Genomic DNA, 26,903 nt, shown 5'->3' on the forward strand with positions numbered 1-26,903 from the left:
GTCACTTGAGCAATAAATAATCCCAAACCAATTACTGTGTGCCGGGTTACAGCTCCGCTCTAATGTGGGGACGTGTTTTCCCTTCAGATCAGGCAGATGAGGTCAGACCTCAAGGTCAGTCTGCTCACCTTAAACATTTTCAGAAATGTATTCATTCCGATTGATGAATCCAAACGTAGTGTTTACATGAACACTGAATGAAGTGATCGGGTTGATGTACACATTTATATGTCACAAGCTTCAAATTTTTCACGTTTTTGTCATGCACACGCACTGCACGAATATAGTTTCCCACTGTTTGCACACACTGTTCTCCTACACTGCTTGTTTTAAAGAGAACACTTAATATTCATCTATTTCAGGTACTGATGGGGTACTGGGAACTGTTGTGCTGTGCTGATTTTTATCAATCAGTACAAACACCTCTTCCCACACCCAAAATAAAGTGTGTGGATGAGAGAAGTGAGGACTGATGGGACGTAGTTCTGCTCCTCTTCACAGAATAACACAACACTCATTTATTTCACAACAATTGTTTCTACGTCATTACACACGTGCAGTCCTTTCCTGTTTTGGTTTTCAATCCGTTCAATTGTGTGTGTCCTCTCGATTGGATTAGAAAATGAAATAAACCACCCCTTCCAATCTAAGCGAAATTTCATTCGGATCGAGCTCAGTCGGATCGATTCAGGTGTTTACATGAAGGCCTTTTAAGTCTGATTGAGCCGTCAATCCGATTGCTATGGATTATTTGGTTGCATGTAAACGTAGCCTGTGTTTCTAGTCCGTTGTGATCTGTGAATAAACATCCATTTAGAACGATTTGTGAGTTTATTTAGTGATATACAACACAACCATACCAACGTTCAACCCCCCCAAAGTTGAAACCAAATCTGCGCCCTTGGATTTGTTGAAAAGAACAGACTGAAATTAGATGTCACTGTGGCTTGTGACCAACAATATCTCACCAGTGAACTTCAAACACGTTCATTTGGCTGATTTGATTCCTGACTTGATTTTAAAATCCCCTGATATGTGCGTGTTTGCTGTCACCGTGAGGACCGCTGTGATCCTGCTCAGGTTCTTCCACAGCAGATCAATGTTCCTGTAAAACATCTGGAAATGAAAAACTAATTTCTTTTCTCATCTCAGAGCCTGAACACGTTTTGTCTGCAGACATCAGACCTGTACTGTTTGTCTGAAGCAAAACGCATCAGAAGAGAGTTTTGTTTGCTTGTTGGTGTCTTAAAGAAAGTGGGTCATATCCCAGAGGTCTCTTCTGTTCTCCTAGACATACAGATGAGGATGGCCGTCAGGTGCGTCTCGGAGATGGCAGATACTCGTCTCCCATGATTCGTCACCTGCTCTGAGAGCTTCTGCTCCACATCATCGCTGTCTAGTCTGAAGGCCGGTGAATAGAAACGTGTTCACTTGAAATCCCAAATGCTCTCACTTACTGCGGGACGCGAGGCATATATAGTTTCCCGTACTGTATAGAGGGTTCTATATTTGGTAAATAAACTTACTTTGCAGCCATTAAAAAGTATGTTTTATATAGTATGAATGTGTGTAATATGAAATCCAGATGTATTGCATTCGCCATGTTGTCACAAATCCTTTCCCTTGGCCTCATGGTATAGTGACACATTCACTTCAGAAGATGTATACATCCAGTGTGATTCTGTAATATGTTAAAAACTTGATCCAGTAATTAGCAGTAATGTTCATTTTTGTGTGTTTTCAGAAGTGACGGCGTCCTCTCTGAAGACTCTGAACACGAAGACGCTGTATGTCAAAGTTCTTCCTACGACAGCAGAAGCGTAACCAGATCATCCCGCGTCTAGTAAAGGTCCTCGCAGCAGCTCGTCCTCCTCGCGTCCGCCCGTCGTGATGCCGCTGTTCCTCATGCTTTCTGGGTTTGGTGTTGGTAATGGAAAAGGGAAAGAATGTGATGGTCAGATAAATCAGTGTTTGTTGATCGACTCGTTAGATGAGAGTATTGAAGATTCAGACACTTTCTGTAACTGGAGCTTGTGGGGAAGCTTTGAATAAACCTTTGTGCAAATAAAACCTATGAATTATTCATTTATCATTATCTTCAGAATGGCACTGTGATGATAATGCAGTGTGTTTGCTTACACTGAAAACAAATGCTGTAGAAATTTCATGAGGTAGACCAGAGTTGAGGGTCATCCTTATGTCTTTCCAAATGCTTAAAACCTTAGAGATTTCTGTCCCAATATTGGAAGACAATTCACAAAAGTTCATCAAGACATGGTAAAAGTAATCCATGTGGTTTAATCAAGTCTTCTGAAGAGACACAATCACTTTATATGTTGAATTGATTTAATTTAGGCTTTTATTCACATATATAAACATTGTTCAATTGACGTATATTGATGGTAATGTAAGCTTGACACGTACCAACAAACCTCAATGGATCTTGCATGTCAAACAAGCATGTTTGAGCTAATATTGACCATGCATGTGCGTCAGTATGTGTTTTGAGGATGAAGTTTGAACGACATGAGAGTGTGTAAATTATGTCCTATTTGTGGGTGAAGATTCCCTTTAAGGTGTGGTCAAATGCATTATTTCTTTGCAAAATTATGTGTGAAATGCAGTCATTTCAATGGGAATCGACACCAAGTTTGCCTGATGGATTTCTGGAGGTAAAGAAATTACCTTCCGGATCAAGTTTGCTGAACTTTGACACACAAATTCGCAACACCGAACACTTGATAAATAAAAAAAATTGGCTGTTTGGAAAGCACTTAGTTAGGGTTGGTTTGTTTCCCGGCAGGATATATTTGGATGTTTATTTCATTGTCATCATTCCTGTATCATTCATATAGTATTTTGTAATATCCCGCCCCACTTTCTTTGGCATGTAATTTCACTGAGCAACAGTAAATGGGGTGAGTTGAGTTGTTTTGTTGTCAAAAACGCTATTCAGGCAAGACTAGATTTCCTGGAGGACAAAATTCGTAACTTTGCGACGTTAATCCTGTCTGTTTTTCCTCATGCAACCTCTGTAAATATTCCAGAGCAAATCACCTACTGCTTTTTGGTAAATCAATGAAATCTAATCCTGTCCGAATGTATTACCCAACACTTTTAAATATAGATGCCATCTAACGAAAAAGTAATACAATTAAAAGAGAGCTAAATGACGGAAACTTATAAGACTGGCCATTTTCATGTTAGCGTCAGGTAAAATACATGTCTGGATTTCTCTGCTCATTTACATTGGTTTTTTTATAAGCTGCCACTTCTATAGAGACGCGTTGTTTAGAAAACAAGCTTGATCATATTTAAAAATGCATTTTTCTAGTTGCTGAGAGCTGAAAAATGTTCTTTAGGTAAAACGCAGCACTTGTCGCTGTCATTTTTTACCCAGCTGTCCAATCATAATAGAGAAGGGGCGGGACAAATACCTCAGTGACCAACCATCTCTTCATCCAAAACAAGGGCCAGAACAAGTCTACATTTTTATTTTCAGAAACAAAATTTCTGTGAAATCAGATGCTTTCGTATTCTATATTTGTATATTATATATATAATATTCTGTATCATAGCAAGAAAAATGCTGCTTCACCAAATTACTCTCAAACGCCCACAGCTAGGTGTTTTCAGAAGAGTGCATGGCATTTTCAGCTGGTTAAAATGCTTTGGTGGACACACAGCCTTATGTTTGAGCTGCTGCTCTTCTCACTCTAGACATTAATTCAGTGAGCATGTGGGTCTCTAGATGGGTTTGTAAAGGTTAAACTGCTTTGAGGTTGTCACAGTGTCTTAAAGCTGTAGTGCTCATGAAGTAAGATGCTGAAAAACATTGAAATGGCTGGAGATGTCGTGTCAACTGCAGCGGGTTTGGTTGAATGCAGAGGTTCTTCAGCATCTGGAGCTGCCACCAAATTTATTGATTCACCAAACTGTTCTCAGCGGAAACCTCATCTGCCATCACTCCTGTCCGTCGGATGAGTGGGATCATCCCTGAATCGCAGTGACTTGGTCTTTTGCTGCCACTGTGGCTGAGTGAATATTAAACAAACCTTCACCATCTGTCTGCTCACCACTCGCTCCCTCTGAAGTCACCGGAGGAGCTCAGAGCGGCCAGTCCGCCATCTGCTACACACATTCGGTCTGCTCAGCCATCACTAATAATTAAACTATTGAGAGACTCACACATGGACAGAAATCTGCCACTGTACGAGACTCCTCAGTCTCTGATTCGGCTGTTGGACATCTTCAAGCGTCCTCTAAAACCTCTATATTGTGTTTGCAGTGACGGACTAACTGGAGACGTCACACTGAGATGAGCGTCAAAATACAAACCCTTTCATTGTTCAACCACAGTTTCATGGAAGATTTAATATAAAGGTGTTAACCAAAAACACTCTTAAATGACTTCCACTTTAAGTGCAGTACTGTATCGTGTGTATATCATAGATACTGTTGATGCCTTATGCTGAACCCAGAGCAAATTTCCAACCAATGGAAAATCATAAATGGGAGTAAAGTACATTTCTTAGAATAGTTGCTAAACACTGGCCACATCTTTTGAAAACTTCTTTTTAATTTGTGGTCAGTGCTCATAGATGCATATCCTGGTTTAGGCAGCTGCTGGTTGGAGATGTTTTAAAGGTTTGTAATGTTGTTTCTCGTCTCCTACAACAGGTTCACATTCATCCAGGATCAAAAACACTTTAATTCTCTCATAATATCCACTGCAGCATCAGCTCTTTTCTCTCAGTTTCTGAAACGCTTCCATCAAGGATTTAGTCTCTCTAAACCCCGCCTTTCTGAGAGCTGCTCTGCTGTGATTGGTCAGAAACCAAACGCTCATTATCATATCTGAATCTCAGCTCTTGATTCACAGTGATACGAACAGTAACGACGGCGTTGGTTTTACCGTATCAGTCTCATCAAAGTGGATTTGTGACATGAACAACACAAACCAAACTCTTCTGGTCTCAGATGCAACTATAGTGATTGAGGGCGGGGCAAAGAGACGCTGTCCAGCCAATGAAGACCATAGTCTGGCATTATGCAAAATAGTTACAAACCCACATAGGTTCAGCAGGAAGAAAGCCTGGAATTACTGACAACTCATTTCAGAATAGAGACAAAAAATGCAGACATTTTACATTCACAAACAGCTCTATTACACACTAAGAAAGGTAATATCCCAAAATTGACTACTGTCAACTGCTACTTATGGGTGTTTGTATGAAGACATTTTTTCAGGATCAGCAACTGCCCTGTTTTGCTTCTGTCATCATCCTCCAGAATGATAATGTTGCCCGTACACACTGCTGAAGTGTTGAGACGGGTTTCACAGGATTACTGGAATGATTTCTGAGCCTGTACGAGGAACAGGGCGAGCTGTAGATTAACACCTGCTTCACCTCCAGAAACAGCGGCGTCTTTAATTCCCTCACACACAGTTGAGTGACCGCATTCCATGACGGATTGAGAGCCTTCTGAGGGAACAGACCTGGATCTGCTCATTAACTCCTTATGTTATGCTGCACACAACTTATTATAATGTTGTTATTGTTTAGAGAGACACAAACCCACTATCCACCACACAAAACATCACAGAATTCATCAGATCCACTAAAGTTTGTGTCATTTTCGCGGATACTTTTGATAACGATCTGTACAAAGAAAAGACGTTTCTGTATTTAGTACATCGTTGTTGTGTAAACGTACCCTTAAAATAGGTGACTCCCTGTTAAGTGCCCTGACTAGCTAATTGAGACGCACCTGATGTCACTTCCTGGCGGATGATGTCATTTAGCAAGTGGTTTTTACAAAAGACTAAAGGCCAGAGTTCACATTGTTTTTGCAGATGAAAAATAACATTAAATATCTAACCATTGGTTGCGCACGCCATGTTTGTAGTTTTTGAACACTTTTTATTCATGTTTGTAGTTCTGAACCGAATCGTCCTCTAAAAGCGCAATGGGTTGTGAGCAATGTTAGCCATTATAGGCTGCGTTCCAGTTCGTTTTTAATGCCCTTCCCTCTCTAACTTGCCTCAGTCTGGTTGACTCGGACGTGCGTTATTGCTTAATTTGCATGAGTGCCCACTACTGGCGGAACCTGTGCAATGGGCTGAATTGACCCTTTGCAGTTTGATTGACAAGCGATCTAACCAATCATAATGCCAAATCTGCCATTTTGTCTGACAAAGCAGTCAGGAGTTAGAAGATTAACCTCATTGGACTTGAACTTGAAAAATGGTGTGTACTGACGTCTTTCCACGTTTGAAGCAAAATTCCTTCTGATGTTCATTCATGTTTATTTGATGCTATAAATGAACTAGTAGGAAGAGATGATCGGTTCACGAGCCGATTGAGCTGAGGCGCTACAGCGATCTGACACGACACATTATAGAGACACAAAACGCTTTTAATTGATCTAATTTCTTTAAAAAATACACAGTTTGAAACCTCAATTGGGACGTCCTAAGCCCTTGAACACTTCCACTATGGAGTTGATTTATTATTTATTTTTTTTCTCTAACGAAATTGTTTAATGCAGCATTCTATATGTATATAGGTGTGTTTGGGTTGTTTTAAATGAATAATTAATATATCGTAGAGTTGTTTATGGTGGGGTAAATTAAACGTGATATGCGGTGACGTCACAATCGTGTCGCATTGTGGTATATGGAGCTGGCTGAAGTGTACATATGAAGTAGACTCGAGGGAGCGAGGGTCTGTCCATATAAACTTCCCTCGTCCACTTCACAAAGTGGAACGCACTTCAAAATGGTGGCAGGGATTCCCCTGAGGGGAAGTGCTTAAGGAAGTTCACAAATGCATGTCTGAAAGGGAAGTGGGATTCCGCCATAGTGTGCACAGATCCACCCTTTCCAAAAATCAGCTGGAAATAGTAGATCATCCAGAGACTTTTGGCATAGTCAACATAGTATGCTTTGAGACACACTTATTGTAATCTCACATACTGTTTAGTATGGATAGTATGCACACTGGGACGAAAGGGTTGTTCTCTTCTCTGATGACGTGTTTACTTGCGTGAGGGCGGGGCAACCTGTCACTCATGTGAGATCAACCAATAGCAAACCAAACCCATCCAATCAATTGCCCATGGACAAAATCATGTCTCGCCCATCTTTTTGTTTTTTCTTGTTCGAAAACACTTTTCACTACTTCACAATGACATAAACTTCCCTTCAATGTCAAATAATGTTTTCTCTCACATAACAAAGAACAAAGAAACAAGTTTGAACGTTCTGAGAACATTCGAAAATGACGTGAAATCCTGTAGCTATGTAGCTAAATCGTAACGCGTTTAGCGTGTAGTTTTTAGGACATCCCGAACTAGTTTTAGCTCTTGTAAGAGAGTGAGGGTGTAATTCACACTGCTGCTTACAGATGAAAGGCGTTTTCCTCTGTGAATGAATGAAACTTCGCCATGTGTAGAGAGCCGCTTTCCCCCTCAGGGTAACACATAAGAGACGTAATGGAAAAATCTCAGTCACTTCAATCTACTCAAAGCCCCCGGATCTCCTGCAAACTCAATGCACTGGAGCTCTAAACACACGGCAGAGGACCAAACGAGGTAAGTTTACATGGCTTTACCGTGCTCGACGCATACTTCTCTCTGCTGAGATCATGTCATTGAGTTTCGGTGATGATGCTCCTCTGAGGAGCGCAGTGATCGAGCATCATCACAGAAGATACAAACCCTCAACAACTGACCAGAGGCTAAACAGAAGGCTGGAATTAATGCATATAATCCGTAATATCTGCACAAGAGCCGTGCTATTTCTGTGTTTCTGTATTGTTCGTGGCGGTGTTTGTTACTTGTTGTGGAAATGAGAACAGCGTTGCATTATATTTCACAACAGAATCAGACCTCGAGGAACCCGTGCAGAGCATTGATTGCAGTCAAGCTTGTTCTAATATGTCAACATAGAACTTTCACGAGTTGTTATCGATCATGTTATTGAGCGCTTGTTGGAGTTGTTTATTCATAATTGCCCCATATTCTGGGCCGAAATGAGGGTATAACTTAAAGCAAGCAGTCAACTAAAGGCATTGCTGTTCTTTTAATGTAAGAAGTGTTGAGGTCATTGAACTGGACAATGCTGGAATATGCTGCGAGGTTTTACAGACTATACTAGAAAATGTGTGTCTTTTGAAAGCTGTATAGGGCTAGATGTGCATCTCTAAAGCAGTTACACAAATGCAGATATTCTCTAGAAGTGTTCTTCATGTTCTTCAAACTATATACTGAGAGAGAGAGAGCTTCAACTGAGCTCTCAGGATAAGATTGTTGTTCATAAATGTCAGGCCTGTATTTTTATACTTCCTCAAATTTAATACATAATTGCATTTATGTATAAAAACTTTTCATCAGGTCATGCATATCCTGGGAATTGAACCCATGACCTTGGTGTTGCTAGCGCCATCCTCTACTGTTCAAAGCACAGGAACATCACTGGAGCGTACATAAACGATATTTCTGATACTTACAGAAACATTAAAACATTGTTTTTCCATTAGAAACTGCAACCTTTCCTCATTTATGATGTGCCATGAATTATTGCATTTCATACAGTAACTGGTTCAGTTTTGCTGAAGAGCCAATATTTGGTTGTTTTATTGCCAGTGTGGACGGCGTGTCCTGCTGTTGGATAAAGAAGTGATTACAGACTTTCTCAAATAAACCCATCATGAGAAATATTCACTGTGTAATGTGCCCTGCATGTGCCTTAAATCTGAAAGATTTCCTCGTTTAGCTTTTGAATGGCATTAAGAAGTACTTTAAACATGGCATTTCTATACTAGACATTTTGTGGTGTTTTTATGTGTTGTATAATGAATATGTCAGTATAAATGACTGTTGTCCACTTGAAATGTTCTTGTTTTCATAGTGCACAGTGTCTTAATCTGTCATTATGAACACGTCCTTACATCGCTTCGTCTTTATTGGCAGTACAGTACAATGTTCTGCTGAGGTTATATTTAATATTACCAAGAGACTCGTTCATCTGTTCCTTTGTGCCATGTAGCCAAATCTGATCAAAGCAGAAATCATTGAAATGCCAGATTATTAGTATGCAGCACACTACACATGCTTGTTTCACTATGATGATCAAAAATAAATACCTGAGAGGTGATTCACACTTCACTGTTTCCCAGCGATCAGACTGGTTTTGCTCATTTGTTGGCAGTGTACTTTTCAGGTGTTCTTTGGTATATATTTACATTACACATGAAAGCCCTTATTTAATATTTTATAGTTTCAGCATAACATCATAAAACAAGAGTCGGAATCAAAATTGAATCAAAAGAACATTTGACCATGTGTATGTCTTTATTTATAAGGGCGATTCTACAGAATTGGTTCAAAGTCAGAGTTGGAAACATTTTGAAAAAAAATATTTTTCCACAAATGTTGTATGTATGCAAATTGTATAATTTCAAAGATACACATTTCTAGTAATTGTACAGTTAATTCTCATATTGTATTTCCAGAAAGTTTTGGAATATTTTTCCTCTCCCCAAATTTGTCACTACCGAAACACAATAATACATAATTTAATAATAAGGGTCACATTGACCTGTTCAGATTTTGCTTACATTTACTTTGTGTATATATATATATTAAAAAGTGTTCTCTGGTAAGTCAATAACAATACAATTTTAACAATATTTCAAGTGTAATTTATGAGATTTGTTGTATTTTGAATCCAATCTTTCTTTGTAAAAGTCATAAAGTTTCTCAAACTGATTTCAAAGTGAAGGATTCATTAGTTTGAATAAACATTGAACCAAACACATTAATAACATCTCAGTTGATCATTCAATATAGTTTATTTCTGATAAAACACCCCATGTTTCGCTCGTGATGCACAGTTTCGGTAGTGACAGTAATGTGTTGGTAGTGACACATCACATGACAGGATTTAACTCGCATACTAAAACACATTAAAATACTAATGATTCGCATAACTGTATTAAAATTGTGTTTATTTCCCCCAAATAAATGATTGAGTTCCCTTTTGTCACTACCAGAACAATGATGACATGTTCCGATCGTTTCGGTATTGACAATTTTCGACACTTTTGAGCCGCTCAAAGATGCTGATCAGCACATGGTTATCTAACACAGTTCTGAACAGTTGTACACACACAAAAACTACATTTAATGAAATAACACCCAGAAAATTTTGCTAAATTGCAGAAAAAAATATGTTCCTTAAAGATTTTCAGACTTCTGAACACATTTAACTCAGAATGATGATCTATCTGCTGTGAAAGAGAGGCTGTGAGAGGAATATTTCCTGATCAGAAATGTAGAAGTGTGTTAAAATCAGTCTCAGATCAATGACTCAAACACACACTGTTTCGGTAGTGATGTGAAAATGTGGGACACGTTTCATGATTTAAAAATAAAATATAAAATAAATGTTAAAAACTTCATTTAAAAAAAAAATCAAAAAGATATTTCTAAAAACAACAATGGAAAAAATGGCAAAACAATATTTCAATATTTTCACAAGTTGAAGTTTAGGGGTCAGGGTTCGGGACAGACTCCTCTCAATTGAAAGTACCCAATAAATGATGATTTTATATGTAATCTTACTGATATTTTAAATATTATTGTGGGATTCAATAGATAATAGAAGGATCTTAGTAAACATCTAAAATTTGAATACTTAAATGCGTTAAATGTGTTTATTGGTTGTGGAACATCAGTTTGCACCAATTCTGTAGAATTACCCATTTTACAATGCAGATTATTTCAAAGCATCATTACAGTGATAGCAGGAAATTAATGTAACGAAGTTTGCTTTGGCTGTTCAGCAGCGCTAGAAGAAAATAGTGTAATTTCCATATTCATCAGTTTAAGTGGTAATACTTCTGGTAAAATGAGCTTTCAATTAAACTTGTCTGTCTTTGTGGTATAAAGGCAAAAAAGACTTCACTAGGGAAAACGCCCATAATGCACTGGGCATGTTGCCGTCCAAAGCCACTCCAACCGGTCTGCTTCTATTGGACAGGCTTGACCAGAGTCAAATACCGCTTTGATTGAGTAGGAAATACTCCTTAGCAAACTTTTAGTCATAAGGGTGTCGACTTGTATTGTTTCCACCGGGTGTGTGAAGTCAAAGAGTAAACGTTTAGCGGGAGTGAGTTACTTTCGTTTTCAGTGAAGGATCGAGCGTGTTGTAGACGTGCAAGTACAGTAGTTGTGAAAGACACCTAATATGGAGTGGTTGAGAGCACCTGTAGCTGGTTGAAGATGGTGTGGTGGAAACAGAGCAAAAACAAGCCATACTATGAGAAGAAGCAGAGATTTTCTTGAGTAGATATATCAAATCCCCAGGACAAACAACAATGATCAGCCTTTCCCACAATGTTTGCACATGATCTCTTGGACACAACATTCACAGCACAACTGCTCCTGAGCCAGATGAGCGCTGGATAGACATGGATAGAGATTCCTGCTTTATACGTATTATTGTGGGAGAGACTTTAACTTCTGAAGTTTAGCTTTGAGCATGTGAACGTCAAGGATAAAAGTGAAGTTGCGAGTGTCATTGTGAATTTAACTTGTGCACAAAATTGGCAGACTTTGGCTTTCAGAACCACCAAACTGACATTTGAGATGATGTGATTTGATTGGTCCAGTTATCCAATCACATCCTCAGCTGAAGCAAAGTCACATGAGGTTTTTGTTGCGCATTGAGGGATTTATTCGGTAAATGTCTTTCCATCGTAGTTTATGTGCATGTCGTCTTATCAGATATAAAAGTTTTTCATGCGCATTTTTACAATTCCATCCAGCGTTTTTATATGTGATATCCCAAAATGCGCATAAAAATGGGTGGATGGAAATTGTTAAATGTCTAGGAAATGTCTGTTCTTTTATCTCCTGGCTGAAGCTCTGTGAATATCCCACAATTCATTGTTCTAAAAATCAATGTTTTGTAACGGATTGACCGCTTGAGCACTGGAAAATGAGCACGTTTGGCTCAGACCAACAAAGATGAAACACAATGAGTCTGACGTCACCCAACAGAGTCAATTAGGTGTAGTTTTGCTGATCATGTACTGTTATCCATCCATCCATCCATCCATCCATCCATCCATCCATCCATCCATCCATCCATCCATCCATCCATCCATCCATCCATCCATCCATCCATCCATCCATCCATCCATCCATCCATCCATCCATCCATCCATCCATCCATCCATCCATCCATCCATCCATCCATCCATCCATCCATCCATCTCAGTACTAAAAGCTTTAAGCTTACTTTATTCTTGAAATGGTTTGGTTATTGAATGACCTCAAATTAAAAACTGTCAAACAATATCAGCAAGGGAGATATTGCAATTATATGTATTGATTTGTTTCTCAAAAAGATTTCCCTTCAGTCTGTTCCCTCACTCCATCAGGGGCCGAACGAGCAGCGCTTGCTTTCAAAAAGGCCATCAACTTCCTCTCATTGATTTAGTTATTTAGTCTGAACTGTTTGGGAAAACATGGATCTTCTGTAGGCAGAGCATGACATGTTTGCACTGTGTGGCCTATTGGTATTCATGGCCTTTATGGATATGGTAAAGTTGAATAATGTCTTTAGTTTTGTTAAAACGAAAGATTTTTCTCATGCATCAGCAGTTTTTTTGCTGGTTTGCTGTGATGATGAGGGTCAGAAATCATCTTCAGTGGAGTTTGAATGCAAGGGTCACGAGGGTCAATACAAAGAGACGATACAAAACAGGCTTGTGTTCGCAACTGTTCGCGATCCAGTCTCCGGAGCAATACTGAATACAGCAGTAATGAAGGTGAGAGCACTTTATTATAGTTCATCGGAGTTGTTTTATGCATATAAAGTTTACCAGTTTATCAAGCACCCCGATCGAAAAAGAAAATAAGGTCTGTAGTGTTTCTGTGTAATTCACTGTGTATGTTGATGATAATGCAAGAGAGAGAGTTTATGGGTAAGACTTTAATGTGCACTTCTTGTACTGTTTTATTCAGCTGTGAGTCACGGAAACAGAATAAAAAGTGCGTTCAGACTACAGTAACTGCTGTGAAGTGAAATTTAGAGCTTCTAGTTTTCATGCAAGTGTTATGGCTTATCATAACATGCTTCATAAATCATAAACTCTTAGAGGAGACTGAAAGAGAGTGTCTCAGAAACCAGCAAACAGCGTTTGGCCGTCATAAGCATGTTGGAATGTTAGAATCTCAAAACATAGTAAGCTTTCTTCCTCGTCAGCACATCATAAGCACGATTTGAACAAAACCTTTGAGCTGCCTACCTAGTCTGCTTTTAATTTAATTGATAGTGAACTTCTTACTTCGACAGCACTTTTGGCAAGCATTTAATTCTCAGCCGTAAACCATAATGTCAGCGCTGAGAACTATTAGGCGCATTTGAATGGACACAGATCTGTGTAGCACAACTTGTCATCGATATCTTTGTTGTGAGTTTTATATCTGATGAAAAATTAACCAACATAAATGTGTCAGTGTTTAGTAGGGATACAGTGAAGTATCGGCCAATAAAAACAAAGAGGCCTGTGTTTACTATTGGCTATCAGCCAGTTGTTTAAAAACAGCCGATGATGAGGATCGTATCCTGTCAATCAAAAGAGGTCGTGTCAGACTACAGCTCATACTGTGTGTGAAGAAAATGTCTCGTGTTGAATTTAGGGCTCTCATTAGCCACGTTTCCACCTCAGGAACCTTCCCCAGGAGCTAGGGTCTTTGGGGTGGTACTGGGTGTAAAAGTTTCAGGGGAAAAAATCCCCCTCAGAAAGTCCCTGCTCACGAGGTAGTACTTTTTCTTGGGCACTGAACATGCTGATAGGTTGAGTTCACACAGCATTTTATTTCAAGCACTATCGGTATCTGCAGATGTCATTCTGAATAATTGTCTAGAAAGAGAAATCTAGTATGGAAGCACCTCTAGTGTTTAGCACTACACTACAGTATAGATGAGCTGAAATCCAGCACACTTCAGTGTTGTGGGCTCTTTCTCAGCAGTGTTTTCTCCTGTGATTTAAGTGTTTTTGGAGCCGGAGAGTCGTGCTGCACGGGGAGCGTTTGATTCTAGCTAATTAAATGAGCATCTGAGGGCCAATATTGATGAAGCAGGTGGTTGGACTCTGTTATAATGAGTCGTTCCTGAGACATCTGCAACTAATGAATAGTCAAAGTGAGACGGGAGTTTGTTTGTACAGAAGCGTCCAGATGTCGCCAAAGCGACCGCCGGTACTCGCTGTCCAGAGAATCACCATCTTGAGATATTGAGGAAGACACTGGAAGTGTTCTGTGTGAACGCTGGCCCGCTCTCAGCCTCGTACTGCTCTCTTGTTTGTCTTGTTTCTCTCCAAGCAGCCTTTTTCCTCAATGTTAATGACTTCAGAGGCCTGCTGAGACTTAATATCAAGAGGCGACAGGAGTCCGCCAACGGTTAGCCCACTAACGGTCCATTACAGAGTGGAAGGGAGTGTGTGTTTATGGGTAAGAGCAGATTCAGAAGGGGGCAGTGTGAATCTACAGCCTCCTCAGGAGATGCTCTCTGTTGGGTCAGCAGGGAATAAACACTGCTTACTTTAAAGTCACCATGAAATCAAAATTGACAGTTCTTATTTTTTTAAATGGAATATTTTAGTGTTTATGCTAAATGATTTATCATTGCACATTGCACAAGTTTATTTCAGATTTGTATTTGTGCATGGTGATTTACTTAGCAAACTCTAAAAAACAGATGTTTTTTTGGAAATCAAATATGCCATCTGAACAGATCAATGCTGCTGTTTTCTGAACTTTTGCTGCTATTGGAAAAGAAGAGTTCGATCAAAATCTGTCATTACAGCACATCTAGCCTGCTATTTTTGTTCTGACACACATAATATTAAGATATATTTTCCATATAACAACAGTTCATTCATAGTGACCACGAATGCATACCCTATGTGTGATGAATGACATATCTATCTTGCATATTCAAACTGCTGTGTCATGTGACTTCAGTTGAATTGAATATAGAGCACTAGTCTAGTGTCTAAACCACCACAAGAGCACTAGGGTTTTTCGTGTGGCCTGATGTACAATATAAATGTTGTATAGACCCAAGATGGGTATTAATAAGTGCGTACGCGATTTCCCACACAAATATCAGTATTCATACCAAATAAACTTGTAATCCTGGATCTTTCACTGAGCAGAGCAATGAAGGAAACAAAATGATTCTAATCTTCATTTTTCATTTGATACACAACTTTGGATTAAATTATGCGGCTCATAAATGGAATTAAACACTCAAATGACACAAAATCATTATTCAAATGTTGTAATGATCAATGAAGTGCACTGGACTAATTGTTTGCACTGGATAATTAGCAATGTAGACATGATCGAATGGTCCATTGTAGTTGAATTTCAAGGGTAAATTTTTAAAAGTGACAGAAATTAACCATATTTGCCTTTGCAAAGGCAATTTTTCTAAACTTATTAGATGTGTGCATCACCTTTTATGTCAGATTCTGACATTTAATCAAATTAAATTAGAATAACAAGACATTTACTAAGTTTACATGCAACAATAATGTGATGATTTTCACTAATCAGAGTTAACACTTGGGGTCCGTTTATTCAACATCATTTTCAACTAAAAACGAAAACATTTTTATGTGTTTTGGCCATTCGTTTACACGACAACGCCATTTTGGGGCCTGAAAACACAAACTTTTTAAAAAAGTTTTTGGAAACGATACCGTTGTTATAAAAACTTGAATTTGTGAAAAACAGTTACGTCATGCACATGCATATAATGTGTTCAGTCTATAGGCGCGTAGTGTTTCTTTACAAAGTAACATCACCATCTACTGGCCTGGCATCAGAATACAGCGATTTTACTCATTACGGTGGATCCGTGTGAACAGCGATCGTTTTGACAATGTTGTCAGCTGAATGCAAATGAAAAACTTTTCCGTTTAGTGCATCGCTGTTGTGTAAACGTACCCTTAATCACAGTAAGATGTCTACATGAGAAAAAAAGCAAACATCTTCACTTCTGTTTACATGCAATTTTGATTATTCTGATGATTTGCCAAGAACTGTGGTTATTTTTACCGCCATTATCCACATATGCACAGCACAGATGATGAACTCACAGTAGTGTTACTGCCAGCTGTTTTAATCTATTTGCAGCTAATGCAAAGCACATTTCTAAGGACGATTGTGTTTGTTTTTTAGTGACGTGTCTAAATGTCTTTTAAATGCAATTAAAATTAGCATTATGCCACATATTTTACTGCAATTATAGTACTACACTGTAAAATTTAAAGTAACTTTCTGTTACAAATTTGGTTTGACTCATAAAAGAGTATTTTTACCACCATATATAGAATTTCATGCTCTTTCTAACTGAATTTTACTAGTCAACATCACAGTTGAAGTGTGCACTCGCAAGATGTTTGTTTGTTTTTTGCAAAGAGAAATACTTGAAAATATCTCCATATCATTAAAACAATTAGTGTATTATCATGGATAATACATATTACACACACATAATCCCTATTTGCATTTTATCCATCCTTAATATGTGAGATTAGGATTAGTGTGTCTCAAATCATACTTCATTGAAAATAAGCCACAGGTCCATGAATGTAATTGGATTTTCCTGGCACAGAAATTATATATACATGCTTTGCATGACTGATTGCACAATTGCATTTAATTAATAATTAACGTAATTATATATTTGTAAATTATGTTTACATTTGAGTTGTTATTATAAGAGTATAAAGTAGAATCGAGGGCTTTAAAGCCAGAAATATTATTAAAGCTAAAGCTAAAATCTTTTAAAAATTAATAAATGCAAATACTGACCTGCAAATGATCAGTCTGAAATAAAAGGGTCTGTGGTTTAAAGATCCAGTTTTAAAATCTTCCCCATCACCAGATTCCCAGCTAACAGGGAACGTACTCAGAACTTTGGCTAATGTTCTGGCAAGGTTCTCTCAAAGTTATGAACAAACCTTCTTCCAGATTTATCTGGTCTTTAATAATGTTCTCAAAACGTTAGCACAAAAACATTATGTATACCTTCTTTTTGAAATGTTTTATTTGGACATTTGTCTAACATTTTTTAAATCTTCTTGTTTCAGAACGTTCAGAGAGCATCCAAAACTTTCCATCATGTTCCCTCAACGTTTGTATAACCAAGAAAAAATGTTTTTAGAACATTTAAAAAACTGGACATTTTGAGAAATAATGCTTTCATAACTTAATGGTAACACTAGCAAAACTTTCTTAGAACGTATTATTTGTTAGCTGCACTAGTACATACTTGCATGTGCATTGGGATGCATCCATGGTCTCGACTGTAAAGACACAGACTCAAACACATTTAACTTCAAGTGTTTATGAAATGCATGTGATTGTGGGAAATGGTGTGTGGCTTTGCTTTTACTATAAAAGTAGCTGGAGTTACCGACTGAGGAATTTGGGCTTATAAAGACAGGAGTTTGGCCCTGAGGAAGTCCAAGGTTTGGGTTTGCTCATCGTGAGCTCTGGACAGCTCATGTATGTTACTAATAATATTTGTGGTGGGAGGGCATGCTATTTAAAGTTGGCCTGGCCTGTGGGAGACGTCCAGCTCCAGCCTAAAGGGCATGGGAAGCCCACTCTACAGCTGCCTTCACATGTCTTCTCCATCAAGACCCTGGACCTCACAATAGGATGCTCCGTTTGATGCCTCCATGTGTCATAGGTTAAATAACTCGCTCCAGGAAGGCTCGTATGATTCATTTCTTGAGACCGTGGAGGATTTTGTACTGAGGGAATCTCTTAAAGAAATCTTTCACCCAAAAATCAAAATGAAAAATATGAAATTCTACTTTGCATAAAGAAAATAAGATCTGTTATTGAGGACCATACATATGTGTAATAGCATTTTTATTGCATTGCAGTTTTTAATTCCCTCCCTGATTCTCATTATATAATTTTTTTTTTTTTTTTCAAAAATGTAAATAAAACAAAGATTATTGGAGTTAGTTTTCCAAGAAAACACTATTTAAGACTTTCTACCTCAAAATTTCACATTTAAATCATTCATTATGTTATTTCTCATTTCTTTGTAACTGTCTGTGAAATTTACTAGCAATTTCTGAGTAAAAAGTGTTAATAAATTTTGCCTTTTTATAGTGCTGTCAATTGACTAACAGGTAGAAAATATACAGAAATTTAATAAAGTTATCAAACACTTTACATTATATATTAAATAAACCCTTATTAATTACATTAGTTACATTACATTACAATTATTACAATAATTACATTAATGACAGACATCACAACTGGTTATTAGGCTGCTGTCACTTTAAGAGCTGCCGCTGCCGAACATGACGCAGATCTTACGCGCATCTCATTTTCTCACAACTCTTTAAGTTAATTTAAGACTTTATCTAATTTTAGACTGCTCTTATGAGGATACTCAAAACGGGCATTTTGGCATAATTCTGTGTGTTATTATTTGTTCAAGCACAAAAGAAAACTCGATACTGGCAGGCATCTTTCTATGAGCACGAGTCATGTGTGTGTTATTATCATGTTAAAATTCAACCTTTTGGCCTTCCATATTACAGACAGTGCTTTCTTGCGTGTCTTGTGGCGCTTAAAGGTGCCGAAGAACATGTTTTTAAAAGATGTAATATAAGTCTAAAGTGTCCTCTGAATGTGTCTGTGAAGTTTCAGCTCAAAATACCCCATAGATTTATTTATTTTTATTCATTTTTTTAACTGCCTATCATTATAAACGAGCTGATTCAGGCTGTGGCTCCTTTAAATCTTTTGCTCCACGCCCCAAGAGCTCACGCTTGCCTTAAACAACATAACAAAAGTTCACACAGCTAATATAACCCTCAAAATGGATCTTTACAAAGTGTTCGTCATGCAACGTCTAATCGCTTACGTATAGTATTTATTTGTATGTTTACATTTGATTCTGAATGAGTTTGATAGTGCTCCGTGACTAAAGCTAACATTACACACTGTTGGAGAGATTTATAAAGAATGAAGTTGTGTTTATGAATTATACAGACTGCAAGTGTTTAAAAATGAAAATAGCTCTTGTCTCCGTGAATACAGTAAGAAACGATGGTAACTTTAACCACATTTAACAGTACATTAGCAACATGCTAACGAAACATTTAGAAAGACAATTTACAAATATCACTAAAAATATCATGATATCATGGATCATGTCAGTTATTATCGCTCCATCTGCCATTTTTCACTATTGTTCTTGCTTGCTTACCTAGTCTGATGATTCAGCTGTGCACAGATCCAGACGTTAATACTGGCTGCCCTTGTGTAATGCCTTGAACATGGGCTGGCATATGCAAATATCGGGGGCGTACATATTAATGATCCCGACTGTTACGTAACAGTCAGTGTTATGTTGAGATTCGCCTGTTCTTTTAAGATGAGAGATGAGAAAAAATGAGATTTACATAAGAAGGAGGAAACAATGGAGTTTGAGACTCACTGTATGTCATTTCCATGTGCTGAACTCTTGTTATTCAACTATACCAAGATTAATTCAATTTTTGAATCTAGGGCACCTTTAAATGGTTTAAAAGCATTTGTGTGAATAAGAGTGTGATCATATAGTTGTAGTAGAGTGTTGTTGTCATGTCGTCATTTTACGCCGGACTGCTTCTCAAACGAGGATCAATTCAACACAAAAGATGAACATGACGGCACATGTTAACGGATGAGTTGAATCAACTCCACAGCAACTACATCAATTTATCCACTAACCATTCAGAAACGTCTAAAAGTTGTAACTTCTTCCTGAGTCTCTCCATCAGTGTCGACTCCGGTTTGAACAATGTAAGGCTGAACACTTTCCTCATTTTGGCTGCGTGAGATTCTCCAGCTTTGTTGTTGTTGAGCTGTTAAAGCTCCACCCTCTTCTGGAGCAGCAGGTCATTTGCATTTAAAGGGACACACACAAAAACGGCGTGTTTTTGCTCACACCCAAATAGAGGCAAATTTGACAAGCTATAATAAATGATCTGTGGGGGATTTTGAGCTGAAACTTCACGGACACATTCTGGAGACACCAGAATGGACACCAGGAGCAAAATAAGTCCCCTTTAAAATGTGTCACAAACAGAGCTCAGCATGTCCTTCAGTGAGAACAATCATTATACAGAAAGAATATGATGTTTCTCTCACTGATAAACATTGAAACAGTGCCAATTACTCCCTCGACTCAAATGAGCTTCCATAAAATCCCTGGGAAGCAGATCCTTGTAAACACTCCATACGATAGAGGACATCCTTCAGCCACAGTGCAAACGGAGAGCGGGATTAATTTTGAATAACCTTTTGCTCAGTAGTTATGCCGTAATGACTTTTGAGGCACAGATTATGCAGGATTTGCGAGGATAATGCGGGTGTGTTTGTCAATGCGTCTCTGATACACACTGAAACACACCATCATCACCTGCCGACGGATCCACACACAGCTGTTACTCCCGCTTGACCTCACGCCATCTCAGATCTGACCGCGTTCACCGCACCGCCCCTGATGTCTGGTTGGGCCTTCCCAGTGTCCCGCTCTCATGACAAATCCATTGGCCGCATGGAAAAGTGCAAACGGGCCCGGCCGCTCTATTTTTAGTGCTGCAGCCACAGGATGTTCATGTAAATGGAACTATGGCTCTCAGATGCTCTAAAGTAAGTGCTTTCCTCACTTTCATTCTCTCTGAAAATCAGTTAGTTATTCCATTCCTGTTTGTTATTTTAGGTTGGTCAGAAATTTAAAGGAGATTATTGTGAAATTTTCCTTAAAATCAGTTAATACCCAACGTCCTCGCAACTTTCACTGATGCTTTGTAAAGGTGTTAAGATAAATCGTTCTTTAAGAAGCATTTATAGACTGTTCTTGTAACATTATTCATATTTGATTCATGATGTTGAGAGAAACAACACTCTTTATGATGTAATTTTTACTTTTACATTTTCAGAACATCCATGTGATGTTGTTTGTATTTGATTTTTTTAATCACAAGAAGTAAACTGGACATTTGAACGTTTTAGAAACATTGCAGATCACAGTTTACTCATCGTTTTTAGCAGGTAATTTTGTCAGCTGGGTCTCAGCCTGCTGTGTTTGAGTCAAAGATACACCCGCAAGCTCTGATGATGCTGTTGTCTGGTTAGAAAGCAAACCGATGCCTTACTGTGAGTCTGAAATACTCCATGTTTGGTGCAGGTTTGTAGTTTCCTGAGAAAAGAAGCTGTGCTTTTATCGCTGTGGAGTTCGGTTTCATTTAAGTGCGTTTGTCTCAATTGTTCATGTACTTACTGTGATCATACGGTTTTATAAGAATTGAATAGAAGTTGAAATCTCTTTTTAGAGCAGACTTTGGTATCTTGAGCACAGTTGAGACACGATTGAGATCTCTATTATTGTGGTCTTTGTCTCCATATGCTCTGTTTAATCTCACTGTGAAATCATTGATGTTCTTAGGCAGCAGATCATATGTCTTTAATTACTGCTGTGGTTTTATTTACCTCCGTGTTCATTGATCCAAACTTGTTTGACTGCTGATTTAAGCAGATTTATTTCTTGTGGGATCTTTCTAGAAACGTTTGGGATTGCGTAAGACATACAGATTCACCAGTTTTGTTTCATAATGCCTTTAAAATGAAAGCTTTGTGAGGTATGTGCTGTTTCTAATGGCAGATTTGTGTTTTGCATGCCAGTCCCTGTGAAATGACCCACTTTGAGATGTTAGTTAGACGTTTAATCCAATACTAATACACTGTGTGTGTCTGTAAATGTTAGTCTGAACATCCTAGCACACCTTCTGAACCCAAACCCTAATCTGCTCTGGTAAATCACTCTTAGAGGAACTTGCATGAAGAAAGAAGTAAAGTATAACTCCTGAAAACATGAAGCTGGGAACATCTGCAAGACCCTTAGCAATGAGGATGCTGCGGGATTCAGAATATTTTTATAACCAAGATCAATTGTAAATGGATCCCGTTCACACTAAGAATGACAACTACAATGATGAAGATTTAATTCTGAAAATCATTCTTAATGTAAAAGAATAGCAGAGTTCACACCACAACGATAATGATAACGGCACAGAGAAAATATATACTTGGAATCCGTTTCAGAACGATTTTTTTCTCACTGATGAATGGTAAAAACATAGACAGCCAATCAGAATGCATCCTGCTTTTGTTTCAAATAACGATCACAATTCTCCAACGACAGACAACTAAACAAAATGACATATACTTTACTATAGGTTCTGACAAAATGTTAATTGCTGCAGTGTATTTAAAATGTTTTCTTTAAAAATGATTAAGTGAATAATTCAATGACTCACTCATAAAGACTTCACTTGTTTCATTACTGGATGAATCTGTATTTTTGAATGAATCTCTTGAATGAATGATTCAATGACTCACTTGTTTTATTACTAGATGAATCAGAGTTTTTGAACAAATCACTTGAAATAATGAATCAGTGACTCACTCATAAAGACTTCACTTGTTTCATTACTGGATGAATCTGTATTTTTGAATGAATCTCTTGAATGAATGATTCAATGACTCACTTGTTTTATTACTAGATGAATCAGAGTTTTTGAACAAATCACTTGAAATAATGAATCAGTGACTCACTCATAAAGACTTCACTTGTTTCATTACTGGATGAATCTGCATTTTTGAATGAATCTCTTGAATGAATGATTCAATGACAAATACATTTTTAACAGTCACTTGTCACCACCTACTGGTGTAACGATGTAATTGATATTCTTTATATTTGAAGTGTCAATTTACCTTCAAAAGGTGATTTACTCTGTTTTGATCACTACCGTAGACATCAGTGTTTATATCCGAACTATGAACTTTTATCCCGGTTCTTGATGTGATCATTTAAATGATTGTAAAACAACGAATAATAATGAATCTGTGTGGTTGCGGAGACTGTTTGTGAAGCTGTTTCATATCAATACATGACAACTGCTCTCTCTGGATCAGATCACAGATCTGAATGTTCGCTGTGATCGTACTTGTTAAAGCTTTAATTGACATTCAGTACAGTGAATTGCACTTCTTTTTCACAAGGATATACACTAGAAAATCTGTATGATCCACAAATGCACTTGGAAATCCATAAATATGCACAACAGATCCACATTCACTCTATTGATCAAATTTTTCAGACTCAGATTTGTTTTAGCTTTATTGTTTTTAGACAACATGAATGAAATAATTGACAGTTATGTTGTCATCGTACTAAAAAAATAATTACATTTATCTGGAAAACATTATCATACAAATTCAAATCAATAATATTTCAATTTTATTTGAATAACACCTAAATACACACTAAATTCAGTGAATTTAGTGTGTATTTAGGTGCTATTCAAATATATATATATATATATATATATATATATATATATATATATATATATATATATATATATATATATATATATATATATATATATATATTTGATGATTATTTTATATATACAAATTTAAAAAAAAACTCCCTAACTAGGGTCATTCCAGTGAATCTCAGCCATTTCCACTGCTACTAATACAGTATGCATGTGAAAATTTGAAGAACTGGCCTGAAGTTATGAGATTTTGCTTAAATTGTTTGTATCGAGTCATTTAATTATTAATAGATATGCAGGGCACTGCTCAAAGATCACTGTATGAACACTGATGTTCAGGCACAGGTGTGTGTTTATTGATCCGGCAAACCATATGCTACCTTCTGCCTGCAGAACACAGCTCTGAGACTCACTGATGGAGAGCGAATGTGATCTGTAATATGAGCTCTGTCCAGAGAAACCTCTTTCCTCATGGCAATGATCAAGTGTACATGAAAGGCTAGCGGAGGTTCGGTCAATATTTCCTCCCTAGTGTCTGAAGCTGCGCATCTCTGTTATGACATGGTGATGAGATCCGAGCGTCTGCATTCTCAGGGGTCACACCTGTGTCAGAGGTCAACGTCAGATCTTACTGATGACAGTACTGATTATATGTTAGTCTGCTGCACAGTGAAATGGGCATGTTTGTTAAAGTCCACATGAAATCCACTTTAGTTGTGTAATGTGAAGCATGTGAGGGGAAATGGGACGTATCCCAAACATTTTCTCTGAAATAATGTGCACTGTTGACAGAAAGACCAGGAGCATTTATTAAAGCGTCAGTAGGGAAGATCTGGCCTTCTAGTGGTTGAGGTGGGAAACTGCAAGTTACCTGTGATTATCATTTTATTGAGGTGAATGTCACTAACAATGACAAAACTCATTAAAAAGAAAAGATAACATAAAAAAATAAAATAACACAAACAACGGCTTGTAGGGACTACAACGAGCTTCTTCTAAAATTTACATAAACCCCGCCCCTGAGAACACACAACAAAGGGGGCGGGGCCATGTTGGGCTGCTTTAGAGAAGAGGAAGAGTTGTTGTAGTCGAGTGTTGTTGTCATGCCGTCATTTTACGCCGGACTGCTTCACAAACGAGGATCAATTCAACACAAAAGATGAACATGACGGCACATGCTAGTGGATGAGTTGAATCAACTCCACAGCAACTACATCAATTTATCCACTAACCATTCAGAAACGTCTAAAAGTTGTAACTTCTTCCTGAGTCTCTCCATCAGTGTCGACTCCGGTTTGAACAATGTAAGGCTGAACACTTTCCTCATTTTGGCTGCGTGAGATTCTCCAGCTTTGTTGTTGTTGAGCTGTTAAAGCTCCGCCCTCATCTGGAGCAGCAGCTCATTTGCATTTAAAGGGACACACACAAAAACGGCGTGTTTTTGCTCACACCCAAATAGGGGCAAATTTGACAAGCTATAATAAATGATCTGTGGGGGATTTTGAGCTGAAACTTCACACACACATTCTGGAGACACCAGAGACTACATCTTGTAAAAGGGGCATTATAGGTCCCCTTTAAGTAAAGTACAAATATCAAAAAGTTTTTTTTCAATCGAGGAATTTTCAGCAAAGGTTCTGGTGCCTGATGTCACTTTGGTCGTCACGGATATTTAAAGATAAATTAGTGACCTCCACAGATAAGGTCATCCAGACTGGAAACGCCCCCTTTAAAAAGGCCTGTTTTATGTGTTCTCCTCTCCTCTTGTTGGCATCACTTTTCATACTCCACCACATGTTTTTTTTACTCTACTTTGAGCATAAATAAGTCATCTGTAGAGCGATCTCATCTTTATCTCTTTGACCTCGAATTTAACTCTGCTGCACACACACACATAACTCCAGCCTCACACTCACAGCACTACCGGGTGAATACTAGATACTGGATAAAACACCTATGTAAAGGCTTTTCCAGTAATAATAAAGCATTAGACATAATATATTAGCTAAATACATCAAATTATGAGGCAGAGTAATTGTATTCTTATGCATATAATACAACAATCATTAAAAACAATTGTTTTAAAATGTAAACAAGGTTAGAATGCTAACTTAATAATTATGTTTCAATTTTTTTTTTGGAATTATAAACATTCATTGGTGGCTGTGATAATTCATTCAAACACGCATTAAATATTGAAGAGCAGTAAAATATATAATGAATATGTAATATAGTGCATACACTGCAAAAAATGCTGTTCTTACTTAGAGTTTTTGTCTTGTTTCAAGGCAAAATATCTTACCGTTCTTAAATCAAGAAGCATTTTCTTGACAAGTAAAAATTATTTTCTTGTTTTCAGGAAAACTAAGTCAAAATTAAGTAAATTTTTCCTTAAAACAAGCAAAATAATCTGCCAATGGGGTAAGAAAAATAATCTTAGTCCAAACCAAGAATAAGCTATATAATCTTGTTTTCAGTTTGGACTAAGATTATTTTGCTTACCCCATTGGCAGATTATTTTGCTTGTTTTAAGGAAAAATTTACTTAATTTTGACTTAGTTTTCCTGAAAACAAGAAAATAATTTTTACTTGTCAAGAAAATGCTTCTTGATTTAAGAACGGTAAGATATTTTGCCTTGAAACAAGACAAAAACTCTAAGTAAGAACAGCATTTTTTGCAGTGTATATTTAGCAAAATGCTGCTATATTTCAGCTATAACTCATATTATTACTGCAACTGTTGTTCTTGACATCACAAAGTAATCTGACTGTGTAATGAATGTTACTGGTAATGTGTTACTTGTTACATCAAAAACTGGATAATGTAATGCACGTTACTTGTAATGCGTAACCTCAACAATGCTCAGATGAGATTGAAAATGCCTAACTATCAAGCATATGGTCAATCAATAGCTTTTCTGAGGTAAATGTGACGTTAAGTGACATGCTGTTTTATTGATGCCTTTCAGCGGCTGAAACATTGATTGATTGATTACATAAGATGTGATTTCAGTAAGTTGTTCTGTATCTTTCAACATTCCTTCTGATGTTCATTCATGTTTATTTGGTGCTGTAACTAGCAGTAAAGAGGAAGAGAGGATTGATCTGTCACTCCACATTAAAGAACGGAATATTTAATGTCAAGGATATTTGGTTACGTTTGTTGTTATTTTCAGTTTCTTCTCCTTTGTTGTCATGGTTACTAATATGATTTGTCATCACATTCTGCTGTGTCATCATTAATCACCTCATTTTCCTGTGTATTCAAGTTCCTGTGTTTTCAGTTCATGTTGTTACATTGAAGCTACCCTGTTTGAATTACCTGTGCTGAATTAAAGACTTTAAAATCTTCATCTTTGTGCATTTATGTACAGTGATTGTGACATTTACAGTATATTTACTTCAAACTCCTGTAATTTAGGGCTTGACATTAACACCCGCCACCCG

General features: G+C 37.5%; 2 protein-coding genes across 2 annotated transcripts in view; both read left to right on the forward strand.

The window, feature by feature from the left end:
- The window catches only part of iars1 (isoleucyl-tRNA synthetase 1), a 95,101-nt gene extending 92,981 nt beyond the window's left edge, over positions 1-2,120 (forward strand). The window contains exon 34 of the mRNA XM_067388770.1: positions 1,745-2,120. Within this exon, the coding sequence (XP_067244871.1) occupies positions 1,745-1,824 (80 nt within the window). The 3' untranslated portion in view covers positions 1,825-2,120. The remainder of the gene's footprint in view (positions 1-1,744) is intronic.
- An 18,594-nt stretch (positions 2,121-20,714) lies between these two features.
- The window catches only part of atp2b2 (ATPase plasma membrane Ca2+ transporting 2), a 168,966-nt gene continuing 162,777 nt past the window's right edge, over positions 20,715-26,903 (forward strand). Inside the window, exon 1 of the mRNA XM_067388773.1 lies at positions 20,715-20,760. The gene's annotated coding sequence lies outside the window, so the exon portion shown is untranslated. The remainder of the gene's footprint in view (positions 20,761-26,903) is intronic.

Source organism: Chanodichthys erythropterus, chromosome 6 (assembly GCF_024489055.1).
Source record: "Chanodichthys erythropterus isolate Z2021 chromosome 6, ASM2448905v1, whole genome shotgun sequence".
NCBI lineage: Eukaryota > Metazoa > Chordata > Actinopteri > Cypriniformes > Xenocyprididae > Chanodichthys > Chanodichthys erythropterus.